The 17,261-nt window shown below is 43.7% G+C and overlaps 2 protein-coding genes and 1 non-coding gene across 4 annotated transcripts; 2 read left to right on the forward strand and 1 right to left on the reverse strand.

Moving 5' to 3' along the window:
- Positions 1-1,819: 1,819 nt before the first annotated feature.
- LOC118794929 lies at positions 1,820-8,759 on the forward strand. Of its 2 annotated transcripts, none has more exons than XM_036553220.1 (10): positions 1,820-1,882; positions 2,033-2,260; positions 3,266-3,379; positions 3,791-3,946; positions 4,917-5,093; positions 5,185-5,388; positions 6,093-6,242; positions 6,676-6,715; positions 7,639-7,690; positions 7,974-8,759. In XM_036553220.1, exons 2-10 carry the CDS (start codon positions 2,252-2,254, stop codon positions 8,749-8,751), a joined length of 1,680 nt encoding a protein of 559 aa, XP_036409113.1. In that variant the 5' UTR covers positions 1,820-1,882; positions 2,033-2,251; the 3' UTR covers positions 8,752-8,759. The 2 variants fall into 2 exon arrangements, with proteins under 2 accessions (XP_036409113.1, XP_036409114.1); XM_036553221.1 differs by having other exon boundaries at positions 4,920-5,093.
- trnac-gca lies at positions 4,770-4,841 on the reverse strand. The gene has a single exon. It is a non-coding gene; the product is annotated as a tRNA-Cys (tRNA).
- A 3,235-nt stretch (positions 8,760-11,994) lies between the features above and the next one.
- On the forward strand, positions 11,995-15,272 carry LOC118795089 (cyclic AMP-dependent transcription factor ATF-4-like). The gene is made up of 3 exons (XM_036553449.1): positions 11,995-12,149; positions 13,425-13,880; positions 14,244-15,272. Exons 2-3 carry the CDS (start codon positions 13,562-13,564, stop codon positions 15,176-15,178), a joined length of 1,254 nt encoding a protein of 417 aa, XP_036409342.1. The 5' UTR covers positions 11,995-12,149; positions 13,425-13,561; the 3' UTR covers positions 15,179-15,272.
- The last annotated feature ends 1,989 nt before the right edge of the window (positions 15,273-17,261 follow it).

Genomic DNA, 17,261 nt, shown 5'->3' on the forward strand with positions numbered 1-17,261 from the left:
TGCTGAACAAGGGCAGCAGCTCAGAGCAGCCCCCAGCTCAAAACAAAAAGAGTGTCACTGATCAACAGGAGGAATCAGAGCAACCTGTGGGTATTAACCAACATATGTTTGCCATCAGACAGCGGGTGTGAATAAAACACACTGACTTCTCATGCTTATGACTTCTTATAAGACGCCCTGGAATTAAACATCATAATTGTAATCAACAGACTGGTGTGAGAAATTACATCACCATATGTTTTGTTGTCAGTAAAACTCATGTTCATTACTCGTTCACATTAATGAAATAATACCGGATATGAAGGTGCTGTTTGTTTAGTTGTTTAATGAGGATGTTATGGGTCTAGGATGAGAGATTACTTATTTTAAGCATGTGATGCAATATGGAGCTGTGACAGACTGCTGAATTCTACTATGAAATCACTGCTACTTAATCATTTCAGGCTGATGCAATAAAATCTGTAATACCATTAATTTCACTTTAGTGTTGTCCCAACATCTGGCAAAATAACTGTTCCAAGTGTCTCCAGGAAATTGTGAAAACTAATCACAGACTAAAATTCTCATTCTCACTGAGGAGATACAGTAACGGGCTTCATTCGTGCTAATTTCATTTCCTGTAGGATTCCCCCTATTGAACATTTTGGGAGAATGGAAAGAGCAGGAAAGAGCTGACAAAAACAAAACAGAAAATGTAGATTGATTAGCAGAGAGTGATGAGGTGAGCTTTTTGAATAACCTCATGGGGATGGCCTTCACCTAGATTGGAACTCTAAAAGGGTGTTGAGTAATCAGAAGGAGTTTAATTTTTGTATTTTTTGAGCTTGATGGATGGAAAATTAATGAATTTATTTACATCTCGAGAGTTGTTATCAACTCATTTTACAGACAGCGGATCTCGAGCCCCCCAAGTACGTTTCACACTACATAAGTGAGAGGAATGTGTGTGAAGGAAGTCAGTTACAGCAACTCCTTAGTAATTAGTTTTGCTTGAATACTGGTATGTGGCTGCTGTAGATGTCCTGTGAGTTTTGCTTTGCGGTGACTCTTTCTGCACTTGATCCTGGGTGAGGCTGAAATGGATGGAAAAAAAATGTAGGAGAAGGAGTAGAAAGGAGTAGGAGAAGAAAGGAGTAGTAGTGGGAAGGGAAATGGATTGGAAATGATGTTGTGCATAAATATGTAAATTGCACACACACACAACCACACACACACACACACACAGACACTATTGTTGGGGCCTCATAATAGGAACAGTACAGAAACTGCTGGCTTATCATACTACAAACCCATGGTTGTATTCTTGATATGGTCTTATTCATGAATGATGTCTGGCCATGCATGAATGTATTTGTAATGGCTTCCAAAGCAGTTCTCAGATTGTGATCCATGGATGACTGGTGGTCTCTAAGCTCCAATCCAGTGGTCTGTGGTAAGGGCAAAGGGAACTAACTGAAGAAAAAGACATTGACATTTCACCTGTTGATGCACATACCTGAGCTGCTGGATATTTGTGGACAGAAGAATTGTCTCAATATGGGAAAGTCTTCAATGCTCACAGCACTAAATACTATCTTGTTAAATGTATGACCAGTGTTATATGGTCCTTTAAGGTTTGACACGGTTTTAAGCATCTTATAAAAAATCGTTTGAGAACCACAGTACAAGGGGCACTATACTTCACTGTAAGGTGTGCCTGTCAGATATTTATTTGAGATTAGTAACATTAGCCACACTGGAATATAAAACTATTTGGAATGTGTAAAGTACAATACAAAGTGATGTAACAATTCTGACCTGGAAGAAGCACCCATCCAGACCAGCGGTGTGCTGTGTGTTTAAACCAGTCCCCTGGGGAGAAGATTAGTAGCCCTTGTTTTTGGTAAGAGCGACGCAGGTTTGAAACATTTCAAACGCAGTGTTTCCACCTCAAATTGAAGAATGAGGAAATGCCTTTTCAGTCAACAGTCTCATGAACGTGCTTTCCATGTGCTGATGCGACACGCCCTCACAGTCTTTTGTTTCTCTGCAGATATTTACAGAGACAGAGGCAGGTAAAAGGACAGGACCACAGATGAGGGCCGTCGGGACGGGACACAGCGCCGTCAGTCTGGACTAAAAGAGGCTGCAGGAGTGTGCCAGACGGACACGTTAAGGGGAAAAGAGGGGAACAGCTCCAGTAATACAGAAAGGGAGAGAGGGAGAGAAGACAACAGACTGACAGACCAGACTCAGATGAAACTGTGTGACGATGACAGAGGTATACTCTCAAATTTCTTACAACGCATATCTGTGGGAAGATTCCTCAGTCAGGTAACAGCGGAAACAGAAATGAAAATAAACTTTTTTTTTTGTAGTGTATTGTATTTATGATTATTAGAAATATATTCCTAGTTTCAACATCGTAATCATTCGTAAAATATATATTCTTGGTCAAAATACCATATTATTTATGAGGAATATATTCATGGTTAAAATATATATTGGTATTGGTTCTGTGAAGTTAAAAAACACAGTAGAACAGAAGAGAGGACAAAATGTGAATATCAGTGTTGAATTCTGAAGTTTGATGAGCACCAATGGAAATGAACAGACGCCTATGACATAATTAAAAAAAAAAAACAAAGAACTGGTTAAACCAGCAACACAATCACTGAAGTTATTCAAAACATGTCAAGGTAACTGACCATGTTTCAATGACACTGCTTATGCTTTCAGTCATGACACCTTGAAGTTATGGTGATTGCAGGTGCATCGTGCAATGTTATGCTGACTACATTATTAACAAGAAATAGTGTGAGAAAGAAAAATAAAAAATAATATCCAAATAATTCGATTAGTTTAGCTAATATTGAAAGGAGAATATATAGGAACATATAATTCATTTGCGTTTCTTAAATAATATTGCAAATGCATATGAAGAAACATCTAAACTAAACGCTTTGAAACCTCACTTCGTTTTTATTTAATTACATGCCTGATATTATGACGAAATTATCAAAAAATTCTATCAGGTCTTTTGTCACAGTTTGAGTTTTACAGCTATCAGTGAATGATGAACCTCACAGAAAAGAGACCTTACTCAGGAATGTTTTGGAGATCGGGTGAAAGGAAGAGCACAATATCTCAGACCAAATATTTTCATCAGAATGACCTTTATGAAGCAACACTAACCAGGATCTGGCTCATGAATGGCTCCGCTAAAAGATGGTACTCTGTAGTAATGTGCTGTCTCATTTTACCACCAAAACCTCCTCCAACGCAGCCACCTAGTCCCCTGCCCAGGACCTGTTTTCTGACAGAGCCCAAACAGGGCTCAGAAACAAGTGGCCGATGTTCCCCCAGGGGCCGAAATACTCAAGAGGATAATCTAAACACGGTAAGAGTCTTATGGTTATGACACAAGAAAAACAATCAAGGAAGCTTGAAAACTAGACAAAGAAAGCTTCCATCATAATTTTTAAAAAATTTTCTTTTATTGTAAACTGTCATTATATGGGTCAGTTACAAGAACCTCATCATCCTTCTTTGTTTCATTTGTATCCATTTCTTTCCATTTATAATGGAAATGCTCTATAACAAGATGCCACTAAATCCTCTAATATGGCCTCAGTACTTGGGCAAATACTTCAAATACAAATATCATTATTTCTCACTGGATCTCACTTGGGTATTTTTTCTTTTGGTTATTCTGTATTTTCTGCTGTGACGATTGATTAATGAATTGACTGATTGATTGATTGAATGATATGTTGATTGATTGAATAACGCTCTCACTCTGTAACTTTAGGTTAACTATATTCAGCGCAGCTCGTCTTTACAGACCCACAAGCCCCTGCCACCGGTGCCCTTGCCCAGATCCAAATCCTATTTCGAGCCCCCCTCCGAGAGTCCTGGCTGGTCTCGGAGCAGTCACAATGAGGAAGGAACAGGCCTGAAATCAGAGGTAATGGAATAATCACTGCCATTACCATTTTACTAATGCACAATCCAGGTAGACTTACGATGCATGGGACCACACAGTAAAATTATGAATGAAATCTAGAATGCTGGAACCTAGAATAACAGAACTCTAGAATAACTGATAACAATGAGGAAAGGAATACAGAACCAGTATGAAGTACACACACTCACACTAAACTATTTCCTGTCATCCTCTATTATATGACTGATGGTTGTTGAAGAAAGAACCTGTGTTCAATGATGACGATGAGCCACAGGTTCTTTCTTAAACAACCATCAGTCTAATCAGTGTAATACAGGAGGATAGGAAATACTTGTAAGAAGGAAGTCATGTAAACATAGTCCCTCCTCGCTTCCTGTAGGCTACTATACGTACAGAGTGGTTTTTCCATCAAAACTGTCAAAATGTCAAATTAGTGCCTTTCACAACAGAGACGAAGACAATTATGTAAGGTGCATTCTGTTGTTGGAAATGTTTTAGCACAAAAGCCTTGTGCGGAATGACATGATAATACCCGCACACAAAGTGAGACATTACAATCCAACTTCTTTTAGTGATTTCATTACATTATTGGCATTTAGGAGACGCTCTTACCCAGAGCAACTTACATAGGTTACAGTTTTTTACAATGTCATCCATTTATACTGCTGGATATTTACTAGGGCAATTGTGGGTTAAGTACCTTACCCAAGGGCAGCAGTGCCCTGGTGAGGAATTGAAATGACAACTTTTTGGTCATAAGTCCGGCTCCTTAACCACTATGCTACACTGCCGCCTCACAAAAAAAGTCAACATATAAGGACTTAGGGGGCACCTGGACTTGAACCAGGGACCTCTTGATCTGCAGTCAAATGCTCTACCACTGAGCTATACCCCCATTCTACTAGTGGTTGAAGAGTAGTAGAGCCTAACCATTGAAGAGTGTTCTGTGCCTCTTCTGCCACTTCTATAGCAGAACCACCCAGACACAGACAGATATCAGACTCTACAACCTGTCCGGCTACCACCCCCTCTTCCTCCCCCCAAGAACTGGAAAGGGCCTGAGGCCCCTCTCCCAGGACAGAACTCCACCCTGCGTTCTGGTGACGTGTATGACAACTTGGAGAGTAACATGACGACAAGCCTGAAGGTGACTACAGGAAAACACTACTTTGGGTTTGTGGGACATTCCCCTGCCACGAGAGGATGTTTTAGCATTGTGCATTTTTTCTATCCTGCAGCTTTCTGTTGGAGAAAAAGACAAAGATGGGCCACACCCCTCGCCACTCACAACCCCCTCCCCACTACGGCCTCCGCCCCCTCCCCCGTCACGCCTACCTCCTCAGCGGCCACCCCCGCCAGTGGGGCTGTACCGCTCTGTCTCAGAGCAAGGACATATCCCCGTCTACCTGGAAATATTGCCAGAGGAGACGGCCAGTGATGAGGTGAGATGCTCAAACACAACAAGACATCGATCAAAGTGTCACGATGAAAGTGTCAACATTATGAACACTGACATGATGAAGCACCATGTGATGTCTCCCATTCAAAACCTGTCCTGGTAAAAATGTCACCAGCTGCTCTTGTTTTTCCACTTGTGTTTGCTTCATAACAGCGATTGATTCGCCAGCATAAGCCAGCCCTAACCGGTGAGGACAAGGGCTGAAAGTAATTCCACATCTTTTGCCCTTCCATCATTCTTTGATGTACACTAATCCTTACCTTTAACTAAAGTAAGCCCAAGGGCTCCTGAGTGGCTCAGTCAGTAAAAGCTCTTGTTTCAAAACGCAAGCCGCGCCCCGCAGCACAGGCTCTAAACGGGCCATGTCATTTGCAACAATGAATGGGAATCAGTAGAACAAAATGGCTTCATTCTGCCAGGGATTGTGGTGGGTAGTTTGGCCACGATCTCCTTGTTGTCTTGCTGTCAGCACACTTTGTCTTTGTCATGGTACGAGCGTAAATGCATAATTTGTGACTGCAAAAAGGGAGGCAACCCCAAACCACATGTTAACACCATAACCGAATGTACAATACTGCAATCCTAACTGTCACAGTATTTACCACCCTGGAACGCTCACCATCATTAAACTTGTACAAAAAAAAAAAAAAACTCAAAGGGGAATTTTGAAATCTTTGTGATCTTAAGGTCTCCAAGAGAAAGAAGATCCACAGTTTTTACTCCAAAAGACCACTGCCACCTTTACCCCGATCGGCGTCACACTCTGAGCCACTCTATGAGGAACCAGGCTGGAATTCAAGCAACCAGTATGTGTGTAAAGGAGACCAGTCAACTGGGGTAAGTAGTCTGTACACCATTGCTGATAAATTAGGATAAAAACTACATTGCAATCCATGGTAAAATCTCTTTTATATAGAAATGAATATACCCACACACTGCTGTAATGCTTCAAAGTGAAAACTATTGAATGGTGAAACTACATAATCCCTTGATCATGGAGGTCTTTGTCAGGTCCTTCATGGTGTGAACTTTGATGTCATCATTTAGTAAAGTTTTCATTTCAAAGCTTTATAGTAATGTAAGGGCATACTAGTTTCTATTGTGTAATTTTTATAAATTCAGCACAAACAGATCTGTGTTCAACCTAGTTTTCTTGAAATGCGTATGATCCCTCGTCATATTCTCTTACAGGGAACATGTTTTTGAAAACCTGAGTTATATTTCTTTTGAATTATATCCTTAAACTATAATGGCACCATTTCTATTTTAGGACAATGATCCGCTGATGCAGTGGTGGAGCACAGTTGTAGGTAAGTTCTTTCATCTTGTGATATGGTTAATGTACAACTGTAGTTCATGCTGATTTTCTCTGCCCTTTAATTTACTGTGACCCCGCAGCAAACATAGGAACTGTTTTGAGGGGCAACCCTCCCATTAAAATGAGTTTCTCGCTTTTGGGTTTCTGAAAGTGCTTCTTCACAGGTTTAGATTTAGAAGTTATATGTCATTAGTGCCAGTTTGGACAGTCCTTGTTGAACGCAGATGGTAATTGATCTGCAATCTCTACCACGTCACCTGGGCAGCACTGCACCTCAGCTTTCTTGTCATCGTCCCATGCAGAATCCATAGCATGTTGTGTAGGATGAGGCTGGTGACGAACAATGCCTTGCTGGGCTCAGGGTGTGGGCAGACAGCCACTCAGGGCCTTGGGAAAGTTTAAGAGTGAACATTCCGGCCTCTCCCTTCTACAGGTTTTACAGGGTGCACTGGGTGAGGCAATACAGCCAAACTCTGGTCTCACAATGGAGGGATTTAGGACTCGGTAGTCTCAGTTTAAGTCTCATGAGTCTTAGCTTATACCCTCTGGTGATTAGAGTGTAGCTGTCCCACTCTGCCCTCAACCCGAGTTCAGCTGGGAGTCCTTGAATATTCCCCTCCATGCCTGCCTTCCCTAGGTGGAAAGAAGAGATGAATGAAGGAGTGTCTGTCTTGCACATCATTCCATTAACCCCAGATTATTCCACTGGCGGACAGTCTTATCAACACAGATCTACCCGTTAACATTTCATCATACGATTGGCCATTTCCTGTATTCATATCCACTGGCAGGACACTGAACTGGACTGGGCGGTGCTGTGGGACCGCAGTGTAGTGGACTGCTGTAATTAGTCATTGCCCAGACCGGCTTTGTCAACAGTTTGTTTGACTGTATGAAGTGTGACTCTCTTTTTAGAGTGGGAAAAGATGCCCTTAGGTTACGGGCTCAGCGAAGAGGAGAAAACAAGGTAAGAGCTCAGTATTGGTTGAAATGAACAGGACTGACGTGGGTCAGAGCACTGTGTAATTATGTATGCAACGCTGACTAATTTGAATGCATTCCTCAGCAGAAGTGTTGCATTTGGCACTTTTAGTGTGTCTAAAGTCTTTAAGTTGTGCAGCCTCCCGATCTGAAAGGGGATGATAGGAGCATAAAGTATGTAGTCTTGAGGAAGCTATATAAGTCGGTGCAGTTTTTAGAAGTAAAAATAACGGTGGGCCTCTGTGTACCTACTGTTCCATTCTTCCAAGGGTGTTCACATTAACGGCCTACAGAGTGAAAATGGGACTCCGTGTCTTCGACTACCTTATGTCCTCACGTGGTGAGACGCTAAAAAACTACCTAATAGAGCTGAGTGCCATCGCAGACCACCTGGACAAAATTCGCAGCAAATCCAAGATCGCGGCCATCACGGGGGGCACGACAGGGGCGATCGGAGGGGTGGCGGTCGTGGCCGGCATCGCCCTGGCCCCCGTGACCATGTGCGCCTCTCTGGTGGTGGCGGCCGTCGGCGCGGGGGTGGTGGCGGCCGGCGGGGTGACGGGGGCATCCGCCGCCATCACAGACAAAGTGAACAACAGCCTGGACAGGAAGAAGGTGGAGAAGATCCTGCAGGACTACGACAGCGAGATCCTGGACATTGAGAGGTGCCTCGCCTTTGTGGCTGAAGGGATGGAGCGGCTGAGGAGACGGGATGTGACCAGCTTGCAAAATGTGGATCAGGAGGCCGTGAAGGTGGCGAAACTAGCGGAGGTAGCCCACACTGACACCAGCCCTGAGAAAAACACCTGGCAGTCCTCGGGGATCCTTAATGGATTTGCCTCGGGCATGGACTTTTACTTCATTGAGGGTGACACCAAGAAGCTGAAAAAGGGCACGGAAACCAAATTTGTGAGCAAGATCCGCAAACTCACCGAACAGCTGCAGGAGGGGCTGAACAACATGATCAAAATACAACAGACTTTGTGCTCAGCAGCCAACATGGTGGGTGTTGTAAGCGGGGAAAAAAAATCTTTGTTCATAATCTGAGTGTGTGCTGGGCAATTATAATTCAAAATGGAAACTTCACTGAAAATCAAAAATGTTGTTTATTGCATTACAGCAAGTATGCATATGTAAAAAATATGTATCAATCAAGCATATGTAATTAAAAAAAACAGAACATTATTTCACTGTGAAACCTCTGTTTTCTTACATAATTTCCTTCCCAGTCAGTGCATTACATTCTTTTCTCTGTTAGCTATGAACGAGAGTTACTCATGTTAAATTTGACCACTGCACAGCCTAGGCCATGTGAAGGGTGAATTTTTGGCAGGTGATCTTCATATGCAGTAGGTGATTGCACAGGAAAAAAACACACTAAAACATACTTTGGCATCGTTAATGAGAGCTGAGCCAGTATCTCACAATCAGTACACCTAAGAAGTGAGGAGTATTGTTTGGAAATTGACAGGTGATAGGGCTAGCCAGCCAGCTAGCTTACTATTGTCTTCATAAAATTCAGACAAACCAAAATGTAAATATATCTATCTAGTATTCAGAGTTAGCTATCACTTCCAAATTCCCATTATCAAACTATTTAGCTAACAATGATTAACTTTATGTATGCATAAATAATCAGTACAGTAAGTTTTACAAGTAGTATTTCTAATTATGTGACCTCTCCAGCTTGTCTACCACTTGTAGGGAACACAGCAGATATAACTTATGCAAAAGTCTACTTCATAAGAGGCCGTATGAAGTCATAACTTAGAACGGTGGCTTGTGTTCAAAGTTATGAAAAACCAATTAACAGGTTTTCAGTATGGGTACCTACTGATGAAAAGGTGAGGACGCAGAAGGTAACCTGTATTCAAACAATTTATAAAAATTTCCAAGGCATAAAACAAATGCATAAAATATTGCACACCCCCTGGACCAAAAAAAATTGTCTGTCTCAAGGCCCTTCGACCCACCCCTCTCTTTTACAAAGAGTGCCATACAAAGCACCATTTTCAAAATATGACACAAAAATGGACTGAATTCACAACCTTTGCGGGTCATCGCACACATTGTTCAAGCTGTTTATAGTTCAGGTCACTGGAGAAGTTGCCCTTTAAGCCATAAAAAACATACATTTTCCAGATATGGTAACATGGTGGTAGGATCATTAGTGCACACATCACCGTACGATATGCGGTAGATCGCTGAATTTAGATGGCATGGAATCATGTATTTAGGCTTGAATGAACACAGAAGCTCTGTTGAACAGTGAAATAACTAGTAAGGGCCAACAAAACTGGTTCACCTCTACGCGAGAGAATTGTGGTTATGCATGTCTTTCTTTCCAAAGACCACCAGAGGGCGTCGCGGGACCAGGAGAGTGCCATTTTGAACCAACTGCTTCGAAGTGCAGCAAGTGCAGCTCAACAACCACACAGCAAAATGAGGTCGACAGTGGGCATACCTCCATTCTTCTGCCAGTTCTCAAAGTAGCCGTTCTGTTCAATGCCGCACACGTGACGCGAGACGCGCAAAACACTGCTTATTTTCATTGTTTCACTCACGGTACTCACGGTACACGGTACTACGGTATCCTGACCTCTGCTAATTACCTTTATTCGCTGACATAATCAACACTTCTGTGTTCAGAACTTTTGTATCGGCAATAACACAAGCAATTAGTTTCCGATGTCTGCACACTATTTTTCTAAATACATACTTTACATGCACAACAGGGTGACATATTTGGATCCAATTGGGATGTGAATTCAAAAGAAATTCAACTTGACTGAAACAGCACCGAACGCGGTAGTCACAGGTTTTCTCCGCTGTCACAGACAACACAACTGCATTCAACGAAATATACGGAACGCTCAGATGCCATTGTCTAGTCTAAAACTGTCTCATAACTGAGAAAAGCGTCTTTTCATACAGGACAACGACAAGCCCAATCTGTTTATTATACGGTTCAGCGTTTACCTTCATTTCCTCCATTATACCCAATTCGGTTCCAATTTTCTCACCGCAATTTTAGGCGCCATAAATGTAGCTTACAAGTGACTTGTCCCTAATTTCTTCATCAACGTGCTTACTGACTAATCGAGCGACATTTTGTCTTTTATCAAACTTCAGATACACTACTTATACCCTAATATTGTATGCTAATATAGGCTATTAATATTCGCGTGTGATTGAGGAATACTTTGAAGTCTTTTTAGACTGTGTTTTAAGCAACGCGGAGAAATTCCTGCATCGACCGTCATAGTGCCGTATCTGTACCGTGGTGTATTTTGTGCCTTTAGTACACTAAACACTCTATTGTACTAAAGTGTAGTCTAGTGTACTGAAACAATATCATATATCCTTTCCCTCAATTCAGGGGAAGCACCACATATTTTACTCATATTTCACAAACTTGTTTCCCTTTCCATTCTTTCTCTGATGTTACAATACTGCTTGTTACTTAAAATGCTAATAGGCACAACTTCTGTAATAATTCCAACACACACAACAATAGTAATAGTGGTAATAATAATAATAATAATAATAATAATTGTCATTCGTTTCAGTGGCAGTAGGCTAGTATTAGTAGTAGTAGTCGAAAATGCACCATATCTTCATCATCATCATCCAATTATTTGCAACATTATGGTGTATCCACCCGAAAAGCAGGTAATTTGCAAAATTGATCCATTTTCAAGATTTATAAGTTTATTTCCCGCCCTCTCGCGTCCAAATGACTTTTTTTTATTTACAACCTTCCGTCCTCCTCGGTTACACTCCTCCCATCCCCCTACAACCAACAAATGACTTTCATCTTGGTGACCAATGAGGGGAAGCACCAGCAGGCGAGACAATAGGGTTCTGATTAGACTTATTCCTGTTAAAAAAGTAGTTCCTTGACAATCGAGGCATGAGTTATCATGCTGTGTAGTAACGATGCTTACACCTTTACACTATGGTTGTGTATGAAAATAGTTGGATTTAGCCCGTAATGCCTGGTAACCACTTACAGTGATCCGCTTAATCGTATTCCGGCCTATATAGTTCTATATACAACGTGTAATATTTTGAGATGGACTCACATGGTTATCTAAATCAATACAAAACCTATAATAAAGTACAATATTGCTGCCTTATTACCACGTTTTCGTTGTTATGATACTGAAATGAAACGTTTACCCATGCGGATTGATACCAACAACACTGGCTGAGCGGAAGGATATAACTAGGAGTAACGTGACTATATAAATACGCGTGTTCCCTGACGTCAGTGTAATTCCATAGAAGGCATTTAGTAGAAGTGTTTAGTGTTGTCTGCGGCAGAGCGATACGCTCCCCGTGCGAAATGGCAGAATAACGGCTTGCAGCGGCCAACCCAGCAGCGGCAAACGCGGCAGTGCAACGGTTCCGTGCACTGGCAACTATATATTTGGCAAAATGGCGTAAGTAAACGTATTTCAGTTGTATTGTTCGTAAAAGCATGTGTACCTATCATTGTGTACATAACAAGATTATCTCTATAAGTTCGGAATGTTTTTGTTTAGACCTGCGTGAGATATATTTAAGATTGGCAGCTACTCTTTGTCTGTAAGCTAGCCGTCTATAGCAAGTTATTAGCTAGTTGGACAATCGTCAGCAAAGAATTTTTGGACTTATATTAGTTGTTTTGGCGGCTTTTTATTCGTGGTTAGCCAGCTCTGATAGTTGTATTTGTCGTTAAGAGTAATCATACTAATAAAAAAAATAAGCAGGCACGCTGTTGGAAAGTCAAACCTATTTGCGGTAAACAGTGCGAATTAGTCTAGTTAAATTGTCAGCTCGTCAGCAGAACGTGCCTTGACTCCTTGATTTTGGCCGCAAATTCTGTGCCAAAATCGGCACAGATGGGGCAGTAGTTATCATCGGTCAAGTGTAATACGTTGATTTTTTTTTTAATTTGAAATGATCAGTTTTATTTCCAGTGCAGTGGTTCCAGAAATGTCAACGTGGCATCCTTAAAATGGCGTTTCACAGGTCGTCTGTTAACATGCGAGCGCGGTTTGTTGTTAAAATGGCGGCATTGCCTCGAAGGCATGGGTGAGGACACAGATGTTAGTTTCACTGCATGGTTCAGACGCGGGGGCAGCTGACGCGCCCCGCTCTGTCTCCACCCACAATTTACCGTCAGATGTGTTGCCATAGGAACGCCCGTGCGCCTCCCCTAGTGAATCAGACAACAGGGAGGCGGGGTTCCCGGTCGAACCATGCCCATATATGGCCATTTGTAAGTAGCGGATGTAGGGGGCATCACCCGAAGCAAAGAATAGCCTAATGCGGCCTTTGCGGTTCAGATTACACCGATCAGTTGACCCATTTTCTGCAAATGAACTTATCTTGTTATAAGCGTATAAGTGTTTGTCCTGTGTTTAGCATATCAGACATTCCCTGCGGACAGTTCATATTGGCATAAAAACAATAGATGGTGCTTTTTGTCTTAGTGGGAAAGCTTTGTGCTATCACACAGTCTACAAAATGAATTCCTGTAAAGGGCATGTTGCAGCCAAAGAGGTGACAATGGAAATAATTTTGCAAATAAATGATATTAGTTCGTTTTTGCCTTTTGGACTACACACTGTCCCACTGTCATTTTCAGATTAAAGCATATCTTTCTGCTGTGATTTGATGCTGTTCAGTGGTCACTGCAGTGAGGTCTGACCAGCTGTCCCCTCTTCCTCCAGGTCCCTCGTGGCAACCCTCAGCACTGCTGTAGTCGACAGCATAAAAGAACCGCTCGACTCCTCGTCAGCAGACTCCTATCTCCTCCTCCTCCGAAGCCCATTGGTCTCTCCGAGCCTGTCACAGCCTCTCCTGACCGATGGCCGTGTCTCTGAGCGTGAAACCTGGCCTGGAAGATCCGGAGGCCCTGCTCTGGGGCCCCTCGTTTCTGACGGCTGACCCCCCGGGGTTTTTCTTGGACGAAGATGAAGAGGAAACCTTAGCAGAGGGGGCTCCTTCCCCCTTCTCATCCTCCTCCTCCTCCTATGCTGACACCTTTCCTTCCTCTCCACTCTCCTCTCTCTCCCCTCCCTCCTCCCCTCCTTCGCTCCTGGACTGTAAGGCCGGGGCCGACCTGCTGCCCTGGCTGTCTGCCGACGAGCTGCTGGACGCCCATGTCCGTGCAGCTGACGGCAAAGGTGAGGCTTCCAGTATCCCATAATCCCACAATAACATGATTAGTGTCGTACATAATCGCATCCTTGATCTAGTGGTATGTACAGGGCTACAGCCCAACTGTAACAAGAAATGCACTGATCTGACACCGGTCCCTGTGAATGCAAACTCATGCAAATTCTTTTGCATGTGCACACAAAGCTATCTTTTGTAGTATGCAGATTATACCTTTCTTGTCTGTCCTCTTGTGCATGTAACTGAATGCTCACTGATGTGTGATAGCAGTACATTAGCAAAGATTGAGCACTTGATTTAACTCAGCAAGGGGTTGGATATGTGTTGTCTGGGTGTCATCAGCTGATTAACACTATCTTCTCAATCCACAGAGGATGCATTCTCTGGAATGGACTGGATGGCGGAGAAGATGGACCTGAGCGAGTTCGACCTGGAGTCCTTCATGGGCTCCTGCAATTCGGACGAGTCTCCCAGCTCCCCCGACGACCTCATCGCATCCCTCGAGTCCAACATGGACCTGGAGCTGGATCCCCTGCGTCTGCCCAGTCCTGACGCTCTCCTCTTCCACCCCTCCGACCCTCAGGAGCTCAACATCGCTCTGCCCGACCTCCCTAACCTCCCTCTGCCTGAGCCCCAGGCTGAGCTGGAGATGAAGTCAGAGCCCCCTTCCCCTGTCCCGTCTCCATCCCTCCTCCCTCCCCCCTCGCCTACCTTCACCTTGGATCTGGGTAGCGAGGTTGACGTCTCCGAGAGCGAGAAGGCCCAGGCCCCCAGGATCGTTCTCTCCCTCTCCCCTTCCAAAATCGTCCTGCTGTTGGCCCCCAAAGAAGAGCCCGTCTCCTCCACCATCGCTGGGGCCGACGGCTCTGCCAGCCCCTCAGAAAGCGGCAGCGACTCTGGCTACGTCTCCAGCTCTCCCGAACACTGCCCGCTGTCCACCCCACCTCCGTCTCCACCAACTGGCTCCTCCAGGACCAAGCTGTACTCCACCCCCACCAAGCCCAGACCCGCCCTGGAGCCCCCGGCCATGACAGGGAGGGTGAAGTCCGCCGCTGATGGCGGGGCGCCCAAGGTGGTGGAGAAGAAGCTGAAGAAGATGGAGCAGAACAAGACGGCGGCCACCCGCTACCGGCAGAAAAAGAGGGCAGAGCAGGAGGCGCTGAGCGTGGAGTGCGAGGCACTGGAGCAGAAGAACCGTGAGCTGGCGGAGAAGGCGGAGTCCATCAGCAAAGAGATCCAGTACCTGACGGATCTCATCGAGGAGGTACGCAAAGCCAGGAGCAGGAAAACCAAGACTACATCCTGAAGCAGGAAGAAAGCAAGAAGCCCTCCAGTATAAAAAAAAAAATACAAAAGTTTCAGTGTGTACCCCAGAGTCAGGGGCCTGAAAGACAGGCGCACAACAGAAACATCAAAATCAAATAGTCTTTGTTCTACAGATTATACACAGACATATACACACACATGCACACACAGGCACATCAGTTAGCATGTGTAGTGTATTTATGAAATATGAGTTTCCCACCATTGTTTAGAGTAGCTGCTTCAACTCCCTTCAGTCATTACCTTGTATCTGTAATTACTGAGTTACAATTTCTACCAATCTACCAACCCCACTCCCCCCCACCTCTGTGTCTTCAGTCCAGTAAGGTATCGGTCAAGCCTGTAAATGTGCCCTAATGCTTCACTTTGGTCAATACATTACATTTGTGTACAGTCTTGCTCAGTGTAGCTTGTTTTAAAAGGTTAATGGGTCTTGTGTATATATAGTGCTTTATGCAGTCCTTTTAAGCCTGTAAAAACGCTTTGTGATGTCATTTTTCTAATAAAGCACTTCTGAAATGCAAACGGTTGCTGCGTTTCGGTTCATTCTTTTGGAAGATGTAGCTCTAGATAGACATCCTGTCTCAGTGAAATACCACCTGTACAAGGAATCGGTCCTTAGGTTTAAGTTTAAGTGCCTGAATTAAGGCATATGGTAGTCCACATACACTTATTGGTGTGAAAGTAATTTTTTCACCAGCGTGTGATTGGGTCTCCTTGTTCTACAGCACAGCCATGGGAGCACAGTTAGTCTTTCGAACTGAAATGTCTCGCTGAGCTGAGAACAAGATGTCTGCATTCCACAGGAATGTGCTAATCCGGATGCCCTTGTGACGGGAATTTAACGTTAAACTCTTATATCCAGATAGTCTTGTTCAACCGGTTCTGTATTTGCACGGCGTGCTCCTGCAGATATTTTAGTTTGTTGCTGGAAACTTTGGAGAAAGTGGAGAACATTACGTCGAGAATGAAAAATCCACTCATAACGTTACAGAGAGGTCAAACTGATAACAAGTTTGGCTGACGTCATAGCAAATGGAGGTGTCCAGTGTCGGGAAGTTGCGTGAGCAATGGAATGGCCCAGCTGTGTAAATTCAGCTCTGCTCTTAACTTCGTCACGTAACTGCTGACGTGTTTTTCCCTGGCACATCTGACTATGTCTGTTCATGAACTGATAAGCCCATTGTGAGCAAGGCGCTGCACAGATAGGCCTGTGCTACGGGTCTCAATCCATGTGCCAAAGACGGCTGCTTGCGTGGTCCAGAGGACATCCTAATGTTTAACTGCTACAGTTTGACTATGTTAAGGCTGCTCTGAAGAGTCAGATTGTGGTACATGAATACAGTTGTCACATATACTACATGGGAATTAGATCCTGAGAAACCTAGAGGCATGTCAAATCAGGCAGCGATTATTTCCTTCTGTGTGCACTGATACCGGCCACAGCTCTGCTCATTGGCTGACGGGGAGAAGACGATTGGGTGTGAAATCTGCCTCGTTACAGGGTTCTCTCACAAAACAATTACAGGACACCTGGTGACTGAAGAGTAGGTTTCTCACCTCTTGAAACGCATCGACTGTGATCACGGGGGCACTTCAGCAGAATTGCATACGCGTGTTGTACATAATGAAATCAGCCCAATCACGCGAAATTTCCACACGCTTCCAGAGCACACCGAGACATAGACCCATTCATCTATTTATAGTGCACCGTCTGTGGGTCACACAGCAGTTTCATTACAGGGAATGTGGCAGGTCAAAAATAAGGGGTCCCTTTAACAGAGAAAGACCCTGAAGAGAAAGAGGAAAATGAAAGTTTTTGTGGAAGCAAAATGTAATTCCACATAAAATGTGGAAATGAAGGAACGGCAATAGCAGGAACATGCAGGACTAGAAATACATATTTAACAGAATGCCCGAGATCCAAGCACCTCCATTTTTAAAGTGCTGTCCCCATGGAGCATCTGTGTATGTGTGTGTGTGTTTGTGCTGAGCTAAGCAACCAGCTAAGCAGTGCAATAATAGAGTGGAACAAATACACCAGTGACACAGAGTAACCTATATTC

The sequence above is a fragment of the Megalops cyprinoides genome, chromosome 19, assembly GCF_013368585.1.
Source record: "Megalops cyprinoides isolate fMegCyp1 chromosome 19, fMegCyp1.pri, whole genome shotgun sequence".
Lineage (NCBI taxonomy): Eukaryota > Metazoa > Chordata > Actinopteri > Elopiformes > Megalopidae > Megalops > Megalops cyprinoides.

Bases quoted from the DNA above. Each gene is read 5' to 3' on its own strand.
- LOC118794929 (XM_036553220.1), top strand. The intron at 3,380-3,790 runs GTAAGAGTCTTA...CTGTAACTTTAG, and splicing joins AAGAGGATAATCTAAACACG to GTTAACTATATTCAGCGCAG. The intron at 7,691-7,973 runs GTAAGAGCTCAG...CATTCTTCCAAG, and splicing joins AGCGAAGAGGAGAAAACAAG to GGTGTTCACATTAACGGCCT.
- LOC118795089 (XM_036553449.1), top strand. From the start codon at position 13,562: ATGGCCGTGTCTCTGAGCGTGAAACCTGGCCTGGAAGATCCGGAGGCC. The intron at 13,881-14,243 runs GTGAGGCTTCCA...CTCAATCCACAG, and splicing joins CCGTGCAGCTGACGGCAAAG to AGGATGCATTCTCTGGAATG.